An 18,653-nucleotide genomic window follows, 5' to 3' on the forward strand; every position below is an offset into this window, starting at 1 on the left:
GTATGAGCAACCTCTCAACCTACGCAGTCCCACACAAATAATTATAATTAGAAAAACAGTATAAAAACGTGTAATTTTAAAACAAAGGCAAATGTGTTTCTAGGTGCACCATTTGGTCAAACCATTTTTACAGTTTAAATAGTCCACTTACTGAAATACTTTTCCCCCTTATATTTATAAAGAAAAAAAGTTTGAATCAAATGATCAAAAGTATATACAATCACTCACCATGTGTTTAGCACGTTTGTATAATTAAATCTGATAACCCCATATAGACATTCTTTCCTAACTTTATTATTACAGCCTTTTTTATCTTATGCTTATAACTTAGGCTATTATATACTTTGTCAGTATCATAAATGTAACGATATACAGGAAACTTATTATAAAACTGACTGTACGATGTTTTTACTAGCAAACGCATCAGCTTTTACCGTTCATCTCTACATTAAACCGCATTCAATTATGTTGTCATAGCAGAGCATGATTTTGTAAATAGCAAGGAACAAATCAATGCAATAATCAATTGTGGTTGTGTCCAGATATATGAGCCAGAAATATCAGAACACTTTTTGTCGTGCAGGCCTATACGGGCACCACATAACATTATACTATCACTGACCCTTGAGTTAGATGTTTGGAATTAATATAGCCTCCAAAAATAGCATGCAATGAACATTGGAATTAAGGATTATGTAGCATATGGTCCGATACCAAGTTACTTCACAGCTGCTTACATAAAATCACATTCTAAGTTTATGAGAATAGAAATAGCGAAGGCACCATGAGTAAAAACCTGCAAGGCTGCAGCATTTGTGAGAGGCCAAATTTATTTTAAATAACACTGATTGCAAGGATCAATAAGAAAACAGCAGCCTATCTGGATATTTGCAATGAAGCTAGTGAAGTTAAGCTAAGTTAAACTAATAAAAGTCGTTTATTTAGTTGCATTGTTGTTTTGGTTCTGTTATACACACATAACTATTTTGCTGTTTGCCTCATCCAGCGATAAGATTAAATGAAATTCGCTCGAAAATAGGCCTATATCGATGTTTTTCTTCCGTTTTATTTATTGGTGCCAATAAATATGGTCAAATAAATGAGTGATGCTATGATAGTCAATGACAATAGGGATTCTCCTTTTGCGAGTCCATTCTTAGAGAGAGAGAGAAAGAGAAGGAGAAATAGGCGTATATTACATTTATTGCCCATTCCATTTTGAATAATCAATTTATTGATCTATGACTGAGTGCATTTAAATCACAGGCGTAAACCGGAAGTTATCGTCGGGGGAAAAACAATAACAACTAGGCATTGTCGTATCCATTTCATCAAATTAATTTTAGCAGTGTTAACTATTATCTCGAAAATAAGAAACAATTAAATATATAGGCTGTATATTTTCAAAAGCCCACGAGTTTTGCAGTAACCGTAGCCTATGTGTTTTTATAAACAGAACAGGCCTATGCCTATAGTATTTAAATGGCTGAAAAGTAATACATGCTCAAGTCTAGTGAATCACAAAGCTAGGCCTGTATGTAAATGGAACAACTAAGTAAAAAAGGAATGTGATACATTTCCATGTTGTCCTCATCCATGCAGCATCATGGAAACAGAAATATCTCCTCGAAACTTGTCTAATGAAAGTGTATGCGGCCTAAAACTTGAGTGAATATGAAATCTGACCTTTTGCTTTTTTTCTTTTTTCTTTCTGTTTTAATAAGTATTTTGTTTCTGCTATTCAAGGTGCCGATAATTAAATCACATACGTTTCTGCCACAACATAAAGCCTTATAAAACTGCAAACAGCTATTTGTTGAGATAATTACATTTGTTAAACTTTCAAACGTTTAACACACGATATGATTAACCCCATGTGATGTCATGTCGTTCAAAAGGAATTTGACTATCTTATCTACTTTGGGTTTGGGAAATCCATTAATATTTAACCATTAAGATGTCGCGCGCTGGCGCCAAGTTAAGCAACTTTATCAGGAGAAACCGATGAATCATGTCCATAAAGGAATCCCCAATAATTCACAATAACACTAGTGTCAAAGTGTGCAGGTGTCACCCCATGAAAGTAAAAGACTCGAATTCAACCTCTTAACTACAGCAGAGGGACGAATTGTGAGAAGTGAATCACCAATATTAGAAGTATTGGTGACGTCAGCCCTAGTTTGAAAGCAGAGTGAGTGTACACCCTTTAAAAAGGCTTTTACATGTTGATGAAGTTTCACTAGGATATTTTTATTCTTTAGCTCTTTAGAAAACAACTATAGCCTGGCGCTTTAAACACACCAGAAGCCAATAGGCTGAAGAAACTGTATAATGAAACATTTATAGATATATAGATTTTTTTATCTATAAAATGACCCCAAGATCCATAAATAAGCATTTTTTCTGAATAGAAAGAAAAGGCTATTTGCTGAACCTATAGGAATCACCGAAGAACCTTTATTTTGTGCGGTGCGCGCAGCCGTGCAAACAGGCACAGCACATCTTAATATATTTGCGCGGTCACGAGGCAAACACTCTCACTCGGTCAGCTTGGACTGTCAGTAGTAAGACGCGCGCCACGGCGACAGATACAAGCGTTTAGACACCAGGCGTACGTACATGTGCGTGGTGAAATGCTGGATTGACTAACACTGAAGATCTCGGGGATCAATGGCGCGCGGCTTTGAGATCGTTTAAAATTTATTGGAAAGGAGAGTGTGAGAGAGAAAGGAAAGAGAGAGAGAGAGAGAGAGAGAGAGAGAGAGAGGGAAAACAGTGTCTTTCAACAATGGAACTTACAATGGAAAACATTGGGAATCTGCACGGCCTGCCACACTCCCATCAAACGGGGGACTTGATGAACTCTCCTCACGCGCGACAGTCAGCGACACATAGAAACTTGGTGTCATCGCACGGGAGGTCAGCGATGGTGTCCAGCATGGCCTCGATACTGGACGGGACCGGGGAGTATCGCACGGACCATTCGCTGTCCGGTCCTCTCCATCAAGCGATGACCATGTCGTGCGATTCGAGCATGAGTCTGAGCAGTACTTACACGACCCTGACGCCGCTGCAGCACCATTTGCCTCCCATATCCAACGTCTCAGAGAAATTTCACCACCACCCGCACCCTCACGCTCACCACCATCCCGCGCACCAGCGTCTCGCCGCCGGGAACGTCAGCGGCAGCTTCACGCTGATGCGGGATGACCGGGGCCTCGCGTCCATGAGCAACCTATACGGCCACTACTCCAAAGACTTGTCCGGGATGGGACAACCTTTATCGCCTCTTTCCAACGGCCTTGGGTCTTTGCACAACTCTCAACAGACTCTGAACGCGTACGGTCCGACTCACCTGGGGAACGATAAAATGATTTCCACGGGAGGCTTCGAGTGCCATGCTGCGATGCTCGGGCGGGGAGAAGAGCACCTGGCGCGGGGTTTAGGGGGCCATGGGGCGGGCATCATGTCTTCTCTCAACGGCATCAACCACCACCACAGTCACTCACACTCTCAGGCGAACGGATCGGTGCTCTCGGAGCGGGATAGGCAGGCAGCAGGTGGTGGCGGACAAGGTAGTGGGTCAGGACAGCTAGAGGAGATCAACACTAAAGAGATAGCTCAGCGAATAACGGCGGAGTTAAAGCGGTACAGCATCCCACAGGCCATCTTTGCCCAGAGGATCTTGTGTCGCTCTCAAGGCACTCTCTCAGACCTCCTGCGGAATCCCAAACCCTGGAGTAAACTCAAGTCAGGTCGGGAGACGTTCAGGCGGATGTGGAAGTGGCTGCAGGAACCCGAGTTTCAGCGCATGTCGGCCCTTAGGCTTGCAGGTGAGTGACTGTCACTGAAGTTTCCTCGTGCAAAAGAGGAAATCAAAACAATCATACTAATCTATATATTTTACTCTTCCATACTCTTCAATAATGCAATCAATGCACTATAGTTGTACACTATAGTTGTTCTTGATTTCTCACAGTTCATCGAAAGGCATCTGTTCCTATTCAGAAAGACAATAAAATAACAGACGATTATGATTTAAACATTTAGAAAGCAAACAGGCAGTGTAGGCTATCCTTCAGTTAACAAAAATAAGTATTTTTAGGGACATCTAAAATTATTCAATTTAACTATATTTGTTGATAATATATTTGCTGAGAAAATATAGGTACATAATTAATACGATCAAGTTATTAGAATTTTTTATTTTATTTAAACTGGAGGCAGGTGAAATCTGTTAGCCGGTGTAAATTACTTTTACTTAGCATATCCATCTGTGGCCTGTTGCAGGTGTTTAGGTTTGTTGAAATGCCTAATGTATGTCATTAAGTGACTTGAAGCTCAGTTCTCTTAAAGAAAAAAAAAAGATATTTATTTTTCTAAATATTTATTTCTTAATAATTTGATTCCACTGACTTCAAATCAAGACACCAACAAAATTAGTTTTGCACCACCATAGCTACTCAGCATAATTTATTTTATTTTTAATTCAAACTAAAACAGAGCAGACGAATGTGCAGTTTTAACCTTAAAATGAGTTTACTGAAAATTACGTTTGTTAAATGTAATAAAAAAGGTGTGTATAGTGAAAATTACCTATGATAATGGTAGGCAGAGAGACCGCTGCGGTGACCCATCCAGACCTATCACCACACGTCGTATTTCAGTTGTGGGTTCAATTAACCAGGATATAGTGGCATATTTTAGTTCCAGTCAATGCCCCGTTGAAAAGCACTTAATGGAATGTAAATGGTTCCTTTGCGCATTTAAAGTTGTTCAGGTAAATAAAGATTTAAACGCTATTCAATTGTCCTCTTAAGTGCCGTTGCTGTTAAAGCTAATTGGGCAACGAGATTTTTTTCTTCCACACCCTATTAAAAGCAAGTTACCCTAAACGGAAGACAAAGTCTATGTTACAGGTAGTAACTTAAACTCTATGTATTTCACATTACACAAGCACTTTAAAGTGTGATACTGCATACACACACACACACACACACACACACACACAGACATATATAATTTATTTTAAAACAATTAACATCGTAGCTTTTAGTAGACTTAATATTGTTTGTATTAACTATTGTTAAAACTGTAAAACCGTAATTTGACGAACTCCGGCACTCTTTAAATAAAATAATAACTTTTATAAAATAAAAGCCATTGCACGTCCTGGATCGTGAATTCGGCTCAATGAGGAATTACTATAGTATGCAAATAACAAAAGCAAGTGCATTTAAACGAGCCATTATGCACTGAGCGCATATAGAAGTTGGGGGTTGTGTTTCATAGAGAGTCTGGGAATACTCGTTCACTACATCAATCAATAAATTCAAATTACTATTCCAAATTCATCATTGTCACAAAAATCAATGCCGTGGCACTGCTTGGCTAATGTGAAAATGCCCGTGTCTGTGGGATCATTTGGTAGTGCTCTTCTGGGGCGCTGAAGCCTACCATACTGTAAAAAAAAGAGAGATTATTTTAGTGTGTGTGTATATATATATATATATATATATATATATATATATATATATATATATATATATAACCTCCAAATAAGCACTCGTATATATATATATATATGGCATATCAGACGTCACGCGTAAATCTGACAGAAAAATCGCAACCCTCAAATACTAATATTTTTAAAAATTGTTTAAAATTGTATTAACGATGAAAAACAATTCGTCTCAGCATCTGTGCTGTATTCCACACTCCATCTCAATGTGTTTGGCCCAATCAATACAGCGATCAATAAAGATAGCCAGTACATCAATTATACCGGCTCAGCACTCTCTCCCATTGGACTCTGGATTTACCAACTGTTTTGTTTAGGAGGAATGATGTAGATTTTACTTTGCATCATACATATAGTCATGGTTGCAAGAAAGGAAATGATAAAAACAATATTAAAGACTAAAGTCAATATGTTTTTATATATATGCAATGCACCACAAGATGGTAAATTTGCTTTTTTACTAAATTTAATTTAGAGCCTGTTCACTAAATTACTTTCATAGCATCCATGGGAGGTACCCACCACTTGATAATTTCTGTGGCCAAGCCTATACGGATAAGAATTGCTATCGCGCATGAAATTGAGCGCAATCAATCCATTTAGGATTGGTACTACATATTATACATACAAACTTTAACACTTTGAAGTGAAGTGTTTGCTTTTCACTCAACATCCTCCTCCTCCTCATCAAAATGACTTCCAGTCTCGCCTCCAGTTCCCAGCCCACGAGGATGGACGCAATTGATTTAGGATTAGCGAATAGAGGCATTTTCAGGGGAGACGCGTTTTTGCAGGCCAAGAAAATGATCGATGTTAACCTTAATAATTGATAGAGCCAGAAGTGAAAAATGAAGATTCAGTCACCTGTTTGGTAAACAGATGCATGGAAGCCGTTTTAAAATATTATTATTTCAGGGTGTTCGAAGATAATCTTTTACTGTCAGGCAAATTCCATGACCAACATCATTCCACGATCTTTAGACCCACGGTTTGTATAAATGCCATATGTGACTTAAAGGGTCTCGCATTATAGTTTGGGTCTATATAACAAGCAGTGCATTTGTATTGATTTCCATTGCTTGATTAGCTGTTTCAGTAGCTTGAGTTGAACCAAATGGGAGAAACTTCACTTTCGTCCCCTACCCATTTGGCCTACTGTCTTATTCTAATTTTAAAGATAGGGGTTTCCGCCATTATGCGCGTACTTTAATGACTACAGGGAGTCGACTTTTAAAGGTATTTTTAATATCTAATGAGGTTCGTCTTGTGTGAAACCAATTTGTTTTTTTTTACGACTAGCTAAAGGTAATCTATTTAAAAATCATAAAAGGTATGTTTGGTGTAAAAAAAAAAAAAACGCGTGAATAGTAAAAAGAATAAAGTGATAAATAATTACAGTAATTTTGTTCTGACGTTGCTCTTCAAAGGGAAAGGGCTCGAAATGCGAACTGTTGCTATGGTAACCTCAGCAAACGAAAGCTACTTTTCTTTGTAGGCGTCAATTTAGTGAATTCTGACTTATCTGTAAACACAACTTTTGTTGTTACTTAAACGCTGCTCAAAAATCTACTCTGCGTATTTGTATATCAAAAAACACACGAATATAATAATTTATTATTTGCAAACAATGTGGACTCGCGCATACCCATTGCGAGAGATATTGGCGTTATTGCATCTATATTTAGATTGAAGTCCACATGACAGATGTTTATTCTACTTTACATCGTAATGTTACCTTATTTTTAACAGTAAATGCCATTATGACAGTCAACATAGAGTATCTTGTGTAATATCTTAATCCAGCTCCTTAATCCTGTTCTTTAAAATAACTGAGGACAGAATAGTCCCAACATAAGTAGTACGCGCCACCATAAGATCTAACATTGTTGCTCCATAATGCGTGCAGTAGCCTACTGTCTCCGCGAGCTTAGATTTTCATGATCAATCTCTGTGCTCGCCCGCCAAAATGGATCGATAGGAGAGAGTGACCTTTAAATCAAATTGCTAAGAGACCGTGCCGCCTAGGAGAAGAGAATCAAAGGGTTAAATTGCATTGCGTCACCACTAAATCATACCAAGAGGGGGATTTAATAATTTTATCTTAGCTGATATTACAGAACAACGCCTCCAACTCGATTGAGTCACGCACAAAGCACTTGGGCATCTAGTAAACTTCACTTTCTGTCTTATTCATCCAAGAGTGACCTAAAAAAGCTAGTTCTATAAGCACAAATGTTATTTTTCTTACATTCCCTGTTAGAGTACTTTATTTGTCGCTTCATATTAAAGAACTCATATAAATCTTGCGTGTGCAATATAATTTAAATTATTAAATTAATTTCCATTTACAATTAGACAATGCAATACATGTCAACTGTCTATCATAAAGGCAAACTAATAAAAACATAATTCCCCCCAAAAATTCTTAAATACCTTTTTTTTTATATATATATGCACATTATTGTTTTTTTTTTTTTTACATATAGATGCACAGCCTTTTATTGGCAAAAACAACAACAAAAACAACAACAACAACACCTAACCCTGTAATACATAAAAAAAAAACATTCAACTGGTCAGAAACCACATGTTCCCTCCAGAGTCTGAGAGACTGGCTGGTCACTGACACATCTTGAGGCATCAAGGGCCATTTAACAATGCAGTGACTCCATCAGTGTGCCATTACACCATTTACAGATGCATTGAGCCCACAACATGCTTAATTAGTCAATAAATCCAACTTGTAACAGGTGTGAAACCCAGAGCCCAACACAATTTAGTGACATACCATCATTGAGAGTTTTAGTTTGTCAACATTTTAAAATGTTCCTTGAAGTTAATCTTAAAAATAAAGATTGTAATAATGGTCCTTTAGGTAACGCAAATGACCACCTTCTTAGAAAGTCCCTGCAAGAACCATTTTTGCTGTATATGGTTCTTTTGACATTAAAAAAAAAATGTTTTTGATGTTACATGTTCTCTAGATCCGATCACCATTACAGAAGAAGTCAGGCTTTAAAAAACGTTTTTGCTGGAATTTCTTTTTCTGTACAGTGTAGCTGTGTGTGTTCAATGACAGCTTGAGTCCACACAAGAAATGAATCCTATTGATCAATCCTGTGGTATTTTCAGAGGTTTTAAATGTTCTTTCCAGACTTTGTGGTGTTTGGTGTTTGGTCCCTCAACCCTTCAGACCTCTTATACTCACTTCACTGTAATTGCAGGTCAAGAAGTCTTTACAACTAAACACATGCCAATGTGTCGATATGCCTATAGAGGATGTTTAAGTTAAACAACAGTTTTATTAGACTGTCCAGTTATTGATCTCACCACAATAGTTCTGTGTTATGATCCTGTCAAAATCAATGAGATGAGTAAGAAATGCTTAGTTCTTAAAACAAAAGATTTGAGTACTAACTTGTAAAGTAGTTTACTCATAGGTTTGGCCCTTTACCTTGCCCACCACCCTCCTTCACGGCTAATTCAGCAGAATCAGCCCGTGTCAAAACATCGACCTTTGAGATGATTAGCACCACGCTGATAAAACCAGCGGACAGCCAATAAATCAATCAGAGAGAAAGATAAATTCAATCCATGATAAGTCTTAAAGAAATGGTAGCCTACAAGTGAGTTGTTTTAAAGGTGAGAAACTTTTAAAAGTCATGTGCTTGTTTAGTCAGCCATTGACAAAGAGAGCTGGAAAAAAGCAGAAAAAGGTGTAACCTCATTAGTAACATTCCAGTGAGACAACAAGCCTCACAACATACTAACCCCACATCAGCTATTTACATTAGTGTTTCACAAACCACAACTTCCAACAAATCCATTATGAATTCAGATTTCCCTGCTTATTTCTCTGATTGCACTGATATTAAATATATTTAGACTGTACACAAGCATACTCATGTCAAAACACACCCCAGTTGCTGATGAAAGCAATTCATATTACAAGGGCAATTTCATGACACACTGACTTTTTAACCACCATTGAACAGATCTCTATGGGAGCCACTCCGCTCCCAATTTCAGCTCAGCCACACTCTATGCATCGATCCTAGGCAGACTGGTCGGCTGCGTGGCGTGGCCTGTCATCGATCCTTGCACTCCCTCAGTCCTCCCACTTGAAATCCAAGAGAGTTCACATACACCTCCAGCTTTCACAGAAGACACCATTTACTTATTTATTTCTATTTATGAAGTCATGAACCCTTGGACTGAACCCTTGGAGTTTGGTTATTATATAGTTCCAATTAGATATGATGATGAACCCACATTTAACCCTCAAAGACAAGAACCTGCCATCGGCCTTTAAAGAGAAATCCTAACATGATTGCCTTTGATGGAATACATGCATACATTTCACTGTAGCTTTTAATACACACTGTATTCTGCAATATCAATAATTTATTATATGGCAACGATTCATATCATAAGCTTTGAACATATAAGGCTGATAAACATCTAAAATGTAGAACATCATTTGCTGGTTTAAACACTGCACTTAGGGAGCAACAACAAAAAGTCTGTTGTTCTTTTAATATAACTTTAAATTTCCAATCACCACAAAAGTTTCCATAGCAACAGAACGTTGATCGACTGCGTTCCACTGGAATCGGTATCGGAAGTAATGTCGACCAACATAGAAATAGTCCTCCTATTAATCATTGTGGGCCATAATCCGCACACCGACAATACACTTTACTTAATGTGTATTAAAAGACATATTTGTGTCGCAGATTGTAACATTTCATATATGTGGCTTAGATTTTCATTGTTTCAATAATGTCCTTAATATCCTCTTCGTCAACGCAATGATTCTGACTTAAGTTCAGGGCTAATGATTTGCGATAATGTCTTGGCTTCAGTAAATAGCCGAGTTTCTTAACAGGTTGAGCTGTTATTTCAAATTACCTGAACATTAGCATACTGATCTTTCCTTATTGCATTACACTGAATTTTAGTCGAGTATTTAGACTGCCTTAAGCACAATCTTGTTTCCAAGAAGAGCTCACCCATTAACACAACTATTCTAGCAAATAAATAAATAAATAATAAAACTATTTGGCAAAAAATGAAACGGACGCATCAAGGTTTGTTTTCATATTTCGTTATTTATTTATTTTTTCAATTATTCAGTTAAGCCTATTTTAGACTGAATTTTTATAATATACAAACACACACACACACATATACATATATATATATATATATATATATATATATATGTTCGAATCATAGAATGAATGAACATGATAAACATTATAATCCATTGGGCCATAAAAAAAAAAGTTTAAAAAGAAATGCTAAAAATGCTAAAAGAAAGATTAAAAATGCTTACATCTAAGTGCTCTCGTTAAAAACGCACTTGAACATATCCGAATAGATAAAGTCTCATTAAAAAACAAATAGGCGTTAGGCATACATTTGCGTTAAATAAAAAATAATTTAAAGACGTACCTGCGGTTGGCATATGTCCCATATTGAGACTAATTAACACTATCATAGGCCATACATAAATGAGTTTTTCTGGACTCGTGTAGCTGCGTTTTTTAGTAATTATTCAGAATCATACTGCAGTGTGTCCTCATTTGTCATTCCCCACACTGCACAGCACGCAGTGTTATTAAACTGGTATTATTTTGAATTGAGACTCAGAGCCCACTGGTACAAGGCAGGCCTACCATAGTTTCTGGCTTATTACCAGAACAATTTTAATGGAACTATAATTAATTAGATCGACCGGTATTGAACACCAAAGGTTTATCCCGCTATCACTGGTGTGCAAGACAAGTCAGAAATTGCCCCTCTAGAGAATAGGAAACAGCCTTAAAGTTCGGAAACTGTTTTTACTTAACCATTTTAGATATTTGCCATGAATATCTTGTCATTTCACGAAAAGGGTGTCACTTTTATGTGTAAACAATGAAAAACTTTAGTAGCCTACTTGTTGCATTATTCAAAATGAATAAAAAATAAAAATTTTTGCATTTTTCTTACTATTATCATTATCAAATAATGTACAATTTCATCCTATACGCGTAAGAATATGCAATTGTCTTCTCATTTTATCACTTTGTAATATTTGGTCAGTAGTCAACTCTATTATCATGACATTGTACAATTATTATTATTTAAAAATTGATAGGCCTATTCACAAATATAAGATTTAAATAATTTTCTAATAAACACACTGACCTTGAGAACAAGTCTAGCAATGGCTAAACGAAATTTAACCGTAAACCTGTCAACCCTGTTACCATCAAATGTTAATTTTTTAAAGACAGCTATATCGCAACATATATTGTTAGATTTAACTTAACAGTGCACAACACAATTTATTAATATTTAAATGCATTCCTTTGTATGACAGAATGTTAAAAATCTTGAAGAAATTTGCATTAAAAATCAAGACAAAAATGCACCTATTTTGTGCAATGACCTGTAACCTTCTGTTACCTTCCAGGTGTAACCACTTCAATATTTTGTGTAATAAATCCAAATAACAACTTTAAAATGAAGTTTTTATAATGTTGTATAGCTAATCATTGGCAGAAGAACAAAATTCTGCCAGTAGGCTATATCATTGATCATACTGAATCTTTATAGATCGCTAATGAAAGAAAGAAAGAAAGAAAGAAAGAAAGCCTACAGTCAGTCTTGTTTTATTTCTAATTTGTGAAATTATTCAAATGAGCAAATAAGCGAGTAGAAACTGTCAAAATCCCATCCGAATATTTAAATTCACTTTTTGTCACTCATTGACTTATTTTATTTATATATTTATTATTTTCTGTAGCCTACATTATATTTCTGCTTCTGTCCCACTCTCTGCTCACTGTAGCTCTAAAGTCTGCTGCTATCGATTTTTTTCCTTTTCTACGCCGAGCTTGGTTCAGTAATCAGGGCCCCCTTCCCAACCGATCGATCAATATCGATTACAAAATCTTATGCCTGTAAACCGTTTACACCAGGGAATATCGTCAGCGACATCTGCTGGTAGATTTGAACACCAAACACAGCCTAGGTTTGTTGGATATAAATGTAAAAAATCTGTAGTGTTTGAGTACTGAAAACCACTGTCAAAAGGCAAATGACGTTCAAAACCAATAGGCTACTGTAAATTTTGCTGGAAGGTCGTCTAAGTCAGTCAGATAGGCTGAGATCTGCTTTTTTCAGGCGTGGTTATTTCAGGGGGTGGAGACGGGTAGGTTTAGGGGTGGAGATGGGTGGGTTTAGGGATCAGGGGGTGGAGACAGGAAGGTTTAGGGATGGAGATGGGTAGGTGTAACGGGTGGAGATAGGTGGGTTTAGGGATCAGGGGGTGGAGACAGGTAGGTTAAGGTATATGTAAGGTGAGAGGAATTGGATCTGGATCCAACCACGCCCCCTGGATCTTGTGTTCTGTAGCGAGGACCATCTCACTTCAAGTGTACAATGCATTTAATAGTGTGTGCGCACCCGCCTGCATGCTTGTGTGTGCAAACGCATAGTGGCTGATATGGAATCTGAATATGATGGATGTGGTCCAGGCAGTTAGACGCCTGTAGTAAACAGATTTGACTGCGAGAGGTGACGTGATCAATGGGTCTCAGCTCAGTGTAATTAGATACATGGCACCACAGTTTGGCTCCAGTCACTCCACAAACCCACACAGACAGTTAAAATCAGAGTAATACGCAAAGAGCTTCTGCTTTTACAGGCTAAGAAATGAATGATTCATTCACAAAAACGCAGAGAGAAGCAAAAGGTCTGTGAGTGCGTTGGAAAACAAACCAATAATAAAACATATAAATAGTGTAAAAATAAATATTAAATGTGTGTTTAGTATATTTAGATATATCTGGGGAAAAAAGGCATTTGATTGCCTTTCCACATTATACATTTATTTTTACTGGTGAGTTAAAATGAACCAAAGCCTTTCTTGGCATACTCATGTTTCCTAACACTCGCAGTGTTTACTGCCCTCAAGTAGGCAGCCAGAATCTCTCTCTCTCTCTCTCTGCATTGCCAGGACAGAAACAAATAGAGGGAGGCGTGAGTTAAAGGCAGTTTGAAAATACTCTGCCTCTCTCAGGTCCGTGCCTTCCAGTGGCCTCTGTTTGAAGTCGCAGACTACAGACCTGCTGGAGGGGCATTCATACCAAAGTCTCTGCGGACAACCCCACCTCCAAAAACAGACACATATACACTAAAATAGGATGAGTCAATACCCTCTTGCGTCTTTCCTCTTTTTTATTTCTCTTTCTTTTATTCTTTCTCTTTCTCTATCTATCTATCTATCTATCTATCTATCTATCTATCTATCTATCTATCTATCTATCTATCTATCTATCTATCTATCTATCTCTCTCTCTCTCTCTCTCTCTCTCTCTCTCTCTCTCTCTCTCTCTCTCTCTCTCTCTCTCTCTCTCTCTCTCTCTCTCTCTCTCTCTCACACACACACACACACACACACACACACACACACACACACACACACACACACAAAGACCAATACTTTTGTATACCAGTCCCTCGCTCTCCCACTGTAAGTGCATTAATATTGAATCAAACAGCAGTGTCCCCAACGACCAGGCTGAGGTACTCACCGTTGGCCTGCTCTGTCTGCTCTCTTTAAAGGGATGATTTTGACCTCTGGGGAGATAGAATGGATTTGTCTTAAATCACTATTAATCCACAGCCAAACAGTAGAGTCTGAAAATTTAGACTCCCTGCAAATCCGTTCATCAGTGGAATTTGTTCTGAAACAGGGTATTTCAGTATGCAGAGCAAACACAAGACTAATGAATTTTTTTCTTCTCTGTTTTCTTTGTCTACTTCCCTTTCTCTGATCTTTCTTGTTCATCCTCCTGATCCCCACAGCTTGCAAACGTAAGGAACAGGAGCAGCACAAGGAACGCAACATGGTACCCAAGAAGCAGCGCTTGGTATTCACTGACTTGCAGCGCCGCACACTCATCGCCATTTTCAAGGAGAACAAGCGGCCCTCGAAGGAAATGCAGCTGACCATCTCACAGCAGCTTGGCTTGGAACTTAGCACCGTCAGCAACTTCTTCATGAATGCACGTCGCCGCTGCGTCGACCGCTGGCATGAGGAACACCACCATGGCCATGTAGCCAGTCCTGGCCAGCCAGGCACCTCGGCCACCACCTTCTCCAAAGCTTAAATATAAATCCCTCTTCCCCTGGGTGGCTGAGACTGGATCAGTCCAACCTCACAGTCACCCCCTGCGTGCCAATCAATCCCACTGTTGCCAAAAAATGGCGATGTTTCACGTTAAATGCAACCTTTTACTTTAGGACTGTTATTAAATCAAGCCAAACATCTCCACATGGAAAAGCAGCACGTTATATTAACATAAACCACAACGAAGTGAGCTGAAATGGTCTGTTCGTGCGGTTGAGGACAAACGAGCACTTTCACAGCTCACAGCACAGAAGGCTTGTGACTCAAGCAAGGTTGTCAAAGAAAGCCACCACCTGCATCATCACTCTCGGGCCCACGGCGGCACAATTCCCTAATGGCCAGTTGTTTCACTGAGGTTCTCAATTCATTAGCTTAGCATATGATCTAATCAATACGGACAGAAAAGCGAAGGACATCGACCTCTACTGAAGGTGAAATGAAACGAGCTCCCACAAGGACTCACATATTCGCCCAGCACGGCTCTCCATGAGGTTTATTTTGCACAGATGGAAATGGAGGGCTGGACTGTTATGTTTCATGGCACTGTGTCAACTTGTGCCATGGTTAACTTGTGTCCTTATGATTCAAACTGTCCATAATGCAACAAGCAAACCAGCTGACAAAAGCCTTTAGTCTGGGGACAAAATACTAGACCATTTTTAGCAAACGGTGCACCATTTCTGATCTTGACAGACTGCCACCTATGATATTTCAACTATGAATAGAATAGTTTTTATTCCATATAGATACACAATAGGCCTAATGTCAAGACAGGTACAACCAAACACAACGAGGCACATTTTAAACACGTATGGAAATATTTGTTACAAAATGCTACATCCACACGGAACTGAAATCTGACTGACAAATCAAATATTTTGTTTATCCTACAAAGTGGACAAGGGGTAAACACAGTCCAAAATGTTACATCTAATCTAGTGCCAATAATGTTTGCCTTAATATAATATAAATGTTCACATACTCTCAGCCAGAGTCCACTCCCAAACCGGCATTATGTGCCATAGCAACCAACAATCATCTTTTAAAAAGAATCATAATCTTTTTTAAAACAAATATATGAAAATAATCAATCCTTTAAATGATTCAGTACAGCTAGTATGATAAAACCAAATAAAAATGTAGAAATATCTCTACAGTAACACAACAGAAACACTAAAATATATCTCTACAGCAACAGTTTCTCCTCCTCGTTAACCCCTATTTTTCGTTTGATTTCACTCCCACTTGCTTTCTCTTCATAATATTAAAGCGGGTAATTGATACAAAATATTTCTATTTCTTATTAAACTTGTGATCTGTGCATATGTAAGGCACCTTGTTGATCATTTAAAAAATTCATTTAAAAAAAAAAAAAGAAAACTAAAAAAAAAAAGGACTTTCTAAAAGAATAACCAAGCTTGGGAGGACTGCAGCTGGACATCTCTGCATTGCATGTGAACTACCACAGGTCATAACGGAAGGAACTTTCACTGACTGTGAAAAATATATTTCTCTCTCTTGGCTCTGTTAAAGAGAGAGAGAGAAAAAAACATGAATTCTACCCAAAATTTCTCCCAAAATCCTTGAAAGACCCTGCCGAATGGGTGTGAAACAAGGGCACAACCTTACCTCCATGGCGAGATGTTAAAAATCGAAGAGGAGTCTTTTTTTAGTGTGTTTGAATGCAACAGTAGCATTACTGGAAATGTTGCAGGACTTGCTGGACAGATAAAAGTGGGCACTATTAATGTGACGATGCTCTGAGGATTGATTTATAAGCAGGCCCAGGTGGAATCTGCAAAAATATCAGGAGAAAAATCAGCGGAATTAAATTCAAACATGGTGCAATGTGTAGCTGAAAGCATAATCAAATTAGCCAAGTATTTAATAAAGCATTTGAATTCTGTGCAAAAATCTTTCACGTAAATTTGTCCATAGATTCCATGTGGGCCTGATTATGAGCATTAAGAGAGAGCAGATTTGTGCTACACAAATCACTGGGCATCTATATGTACATTAGCTGATAAAACTGAGATTTTGTTTGTAGTGAGAACCAGTGTGGCTACCTCACTGAGCTGGGTGGTTTGTGAAACAGCCACTGATACCAAAGATTCTTCGACCTGCCAGTCCTGTGCTGCCAAAGGGAGGAATACACACCAAACACCAAAAGCCCAATAGCATAACCAAAGCTGTTACAGCTGTAAACACATATAAATGAATTTTTACATACAAAGTGACATATAAGTGCAGTCAGACTGTATAGCACCGCACTGAGGGAAGCGGCTGCTATGCAGATTGAGTTGAGTGCCTTTTTCCTTCAACAACGGGTGGGACTGCTCTGATAATACACAAACTGAAGCACACACACTTGGTCAGGTTACACACAGAACGCGTTTCTTCGTTTTTCTACGTAAAGACGCGTTACACTGGCGTTTTGACCGTTTATTCAAGCTTGGCGCCATTTTCAGTGTCTCGGGCGGGATGCGCCGTTCCTAGTTTTAAAAACGCGTCTGGAGATCGTGCGCTATTTTCCATTCCTAAGCGCGGAGTCTCGCGTTTTTAACGCGTTCTGTCTGAACGGCACCTTGCACAATCGCTCTAATATACAAATGTACAGTAGGCAGGCATACAGACATGGAAGCAGGGGGCGATTTTATTGTTTGATATACACTGGTGTTAAAGCACTTTATAATGCTAACTTTATATATCGTTTTTCCAGTATCACTTAACTGTAATTATTTGTGCTGAGAGCACTTTAAAAACGGCCAGCTTTATTTTGCATTATGCTTGTCTTGAGAGTGAAGCCAGATTATTTTATTTGCACTGGCAGATATTCGCAAATATCTTACAGTGTTTATATATTCACCCTGATTTCACTTAATATGCCGAGGTACTGTACTCACATATGGCCGATTTTCAGGAGCACTGTCTAATTTAAATCAAGATATATCATAAATCAACTTCTAAAATACCAGACAGGATTTTAATCTGAGCAATTTGGTTCTCTAAAGATAATATTTTAGTCCAGAACAAGTTTAGAATAAAAGCCTGTTTTTTACAATTTGATTATCAACGATTTAAATACCTGCAAGTGATTCAGGAGAAGAGGTCATTTTAGGAGAAACATTGAACCAGTTCCCTCTTATATTTCTCCCATTGGAAACCACACGGACTTGGCAGGAAGGTGTTGACAATTGATTCTGAAATACCTCAAATGTTTTGTGTAAAGTTTATGTAATTCAGATTAAACTAATGCTAATTACAATGAGTACACTAACACTACTAAGACTAATAATAGTTAGTTTTTGAACTTGTGACTTGAAGCTTTATACTGTTAAATTGTTTTGTTGTTTGTTGTTGTTTGGTTGACTCATTTGCCAATTGTTTATCATTATTACTACTGTTATGATTTTGTTTGATTGTGGTAAATAATTATTTATAAAAGAAAGACATTTGAATGTTTAGACATGACAGAAAGGAAAAGGATTTGAGAGTGGAAGAAAGCAACAACAACAAAAATTGAAGGACGACGACAGAAAAGAGCGAAATAACAGTACACTGAATTTACAATGTATGCATCAAGTTTCTAATCATTTCAATTTAAGCGTTATTTAAACTAAACTATGTTAATTTCCTTTTTCTTTATTTAAAGCTTGATTGTGTTGAGTGCTCCTAGCATTAATTATGAAAAAAAAACTATGAAAAAACAAACTCCTCCCATTTGAAGTGGTGGGGACACTTTTTTTCTGCATGACTATTGTATACTGTATAAAGTAAAGCTGGATCGACCTGGAATTTGGTGGGAGTGACTTGGATGAATAGACCCCGGGGAAAGTTGGACATGGGTGGGAAGGGTGGTAAAAGTGTTGGAGGGGTCTTTGTTTTGTAGAGTTTTCCGTCACTGTTGTTTTTCGTTGGTTGTGTGCATGTATTGTTACAGCCCTC

General features: G+C 37.9%; 1 protein-coding gene across 1 annotated transcript; it reads left to right on the forward strand.

The window, feature by feature from the left end:
- Positions 1-2,466: 2,466 nt before the first annotated feature.
- Positions 2,467-15,085, forward strand: LOC132131265 (hepatocyte nuclear factor 6-like). Its single transcript, XM_059543287.1, has 2 exons — positions 2,467-3,833; positions 14,384-15,085. The coding sequence occupies exons 1-2, from the start codon at positions 2,789-2,791 to the stop codon at positions 14,686-14,688; spliced, it is 1,350 nt and encodes a 449-aa protein (XP_059399270.1). The 5' UTR covers positions 2,467-2,788; the 3' UTR covers positions 14,689-15,085.
- Positions 15,086-18,653: the final 3,568 nt, after the last annotated feature.

Source organism: Carassius carassius, chromosome 48 (genome assembly GCF_963082965.1).
Source record: "Carassius carassius chromosome 48, fCarCar2.1, whole genome shotgun sequence".
In the NCBI taxonomy this organism is placed as follows: Eukaryota; Metazoa; Chordata; class Actinopteri; order Cypriniformes; family Cyprinidae; genus Carassius; species Carassius carassius.